Source organism: Cariama cristata, unplaced genomic scaffold (assembly GCF_000690535.1).
Source record: "Cariama cristata isolate BGI_N322 unplaced genomic scaffold, ASM69053v1 scaffold44022, whole genome shotgun sequence".
Lineage (NCBI taxonomy): Eukaryota > Metazoa > Chordata > Aves > Cariamiformes > Cariamidae > Cariama > Cariama cristata.
Genome location: NW_009604145.1, coordinates 1,663 through 3,793, shown reverse-complemented (window position 1 = coordinate 3,793; position 2,131 = coordinate 1,663). Strand labels below are relative to the sequence as shown.

Genomic DNA, 2,131 nt, shown 5'->3' with positions numbered 1-2,131 from the left:
CAGGGAATTCTGAGGACCGTATGTTCTACTTTGCAACTGGAGGGAGCACATTAACGCAGTGCAAGACAGAAGCATTCACAGAACAGCCCTAAAGCCTGGGAGGCAAGCAGGAACTACAAGATACTTTGGTGTCTTTCTGTTTTGTTTTTTTTGGTTGTTCTGGAAACCGCAAACCTTGTTTCTCCTCGTGTACTGTAGGCAATTAATTGCTAGTTTTGTTTTGTACTGGCAGGACCAATGCTAGTTAAAAGATCTATTTCAGGCTGCATTTGTTTCTCCATGCCTTCAGAGTCAGCATCAAGGTAAGGGAGGTTTCAGAGTCTTGGCCTTTATTGGGCTTTGCCTAGAAGCAATATGAAATTAGAATTTTCACAGAAATCATTGAGTCTTAAAATATCTCTGATGGTATCTCAACCTTTTGCTATGTTTAATATTAAAGATTAGTCCAGACTGAGTGGTTCTTACGATTTATTTTTCGCCCTCTGTAAAACTTGGATTTCCCTTTTTACTTCTTTCTCAACTTACATCTTTTGGAAAAATATCCTAAATTTTCCAGTGTCCTAAGCGCCTGATCTGATGTTTAGATATGTATAAGATAAAGCAAGTAAAAAGATTATTTTATAGTTCTAACACGACATGCTTATTTTTGTTCGCATCATCATAAAATTACATTGCTACCATTCTAGCTATATGATTACAAGCTGCCTCTGAACAATGTAAAAGAATTTTCTTTCTAGGTAGGCTTTTATTTGCTTTTTCCTTCGCTCCCTTTGAAAACAAACAAACAAACGAAATACATTGGAAGGAAAAGGATTACATCTCATAGGATTCTATACTGAAACTTACTCCAAATGCTGTTAGAAGTTCACAGCAATCTTTTTTAGAAGATGTTCCATTCCCATAATGCGGTAAAAACAACAAAAAAAATGCAAATAATGAAAATATATGCTATGAAGGAAACAATAGCTTTGTAGTTCAGTGTCTATCTGGAATCAGCAGCCCTTCAGGAGGGCTCCATAAACATATTCTGGGTCTGCTGTGGTGTCTCTTTGACTAGACACACTAGAAGTCTGTACACAAATAAAATACACATTATTGCAAGTCAGGAAAAAGTGCTCACTCCAAGTTTTTATTACAACTGAACACAGGGAAGTACTCAAACATACTTCTGGTTGAGAATCTAGACGGCTAGTATGTTTTTAGGATCATCTGGTTTTACAGTATTCCAGAATCTCACTTAACCCTTTTGCGTGTACATTCACAGGAACATGAAAGTGAGCAAGCACCTCGTTATTCAGCCAACAATGACTACATCATCACCAAGAAACTGGTAAGTTGGAACCTCAAGGTTATAGGGAGCAGGACCTTTCCTGATTCTGCCAGAGGCATCGTAATGGGAGCCATGGCAAGGGCAGTAATAACCGCCAAAATCTCCAGAGTTAGCAATGGGTACACAACCAAGGTGAGTACAGACACCTACAAGTATGACCCATTCTGGTTTCTGTACTCTGTCTAAGTCATGCTGTGGATCCCTCAGTTTAGACAAATCAACTTCAGCTTCCTGATTAATCTCTGCCTGGGTTCTGTGACGCACAAAAAGGGGCTTCCCTCTCCACTTGAAAGCCATGTTCTTGCCTTCTGGAATGTCAGATAACTTGATCTCAATCTTTGACAATGCTAGCACATCAGCAGAGGCACTCAGGCTGGAAATAAACTGGGTGACAACATTCTTAGCAGCGTATGCAGTTGCTACACACGTCGTTGCAGTCATCAGGTAGGAAAACCCTTTTCTAGCTTCACTGCTGCCTTGGGAATTTGTGGTGGCATCCAGTACATCTTGACGACGATAGGCAGAGAAGTCAGGTACCACAACGTCATTATGGACCCAACGAACACTGGCAGGTGCTGCAAGAAAAATAATATGAAATGACAACACTTTCAGGTAAAAAAATGATGACTTATTTTAAGTTATACTTTTTAAATTGCATTTAATTGCATTTTTGGAATAATGGGTAAAAGTTATTCCAAAGTCTGGGTGGTTCTGCTAATTATATGTTTCAGTTTTAAGCTGTAGGAAAATACCTTCCAGAAGGTATTTCTGGCAGATGAACAAGTGATTTGTAAAGCTGTT

The 2,131-nt window shown here is 39.0% G+C and overlaps 1 protein-coding gene across 1 annotated transcript; it reads right to left on the bottom strand.

The window, feature by feature from the left end:
• Positions 1-1,110: 1,110 nt before the first annotated feature.
• Positions 1,111-1,905, bottom strand: LOC104156920 (cytochrome b-c1 complex subunit Rieske, mitochondrial; the record flags this gene model as incomplete). Its single annotated transcript, XM_009695449.1, has 1 exon — positions 1,111-1,905. A coding segment is annotated over one exon (611 nt), but the record flags the coding sequence as incomplete, so codon positions are not given.
• Positions 1,906-2,131: the final 226 nt, after the last annotated feature.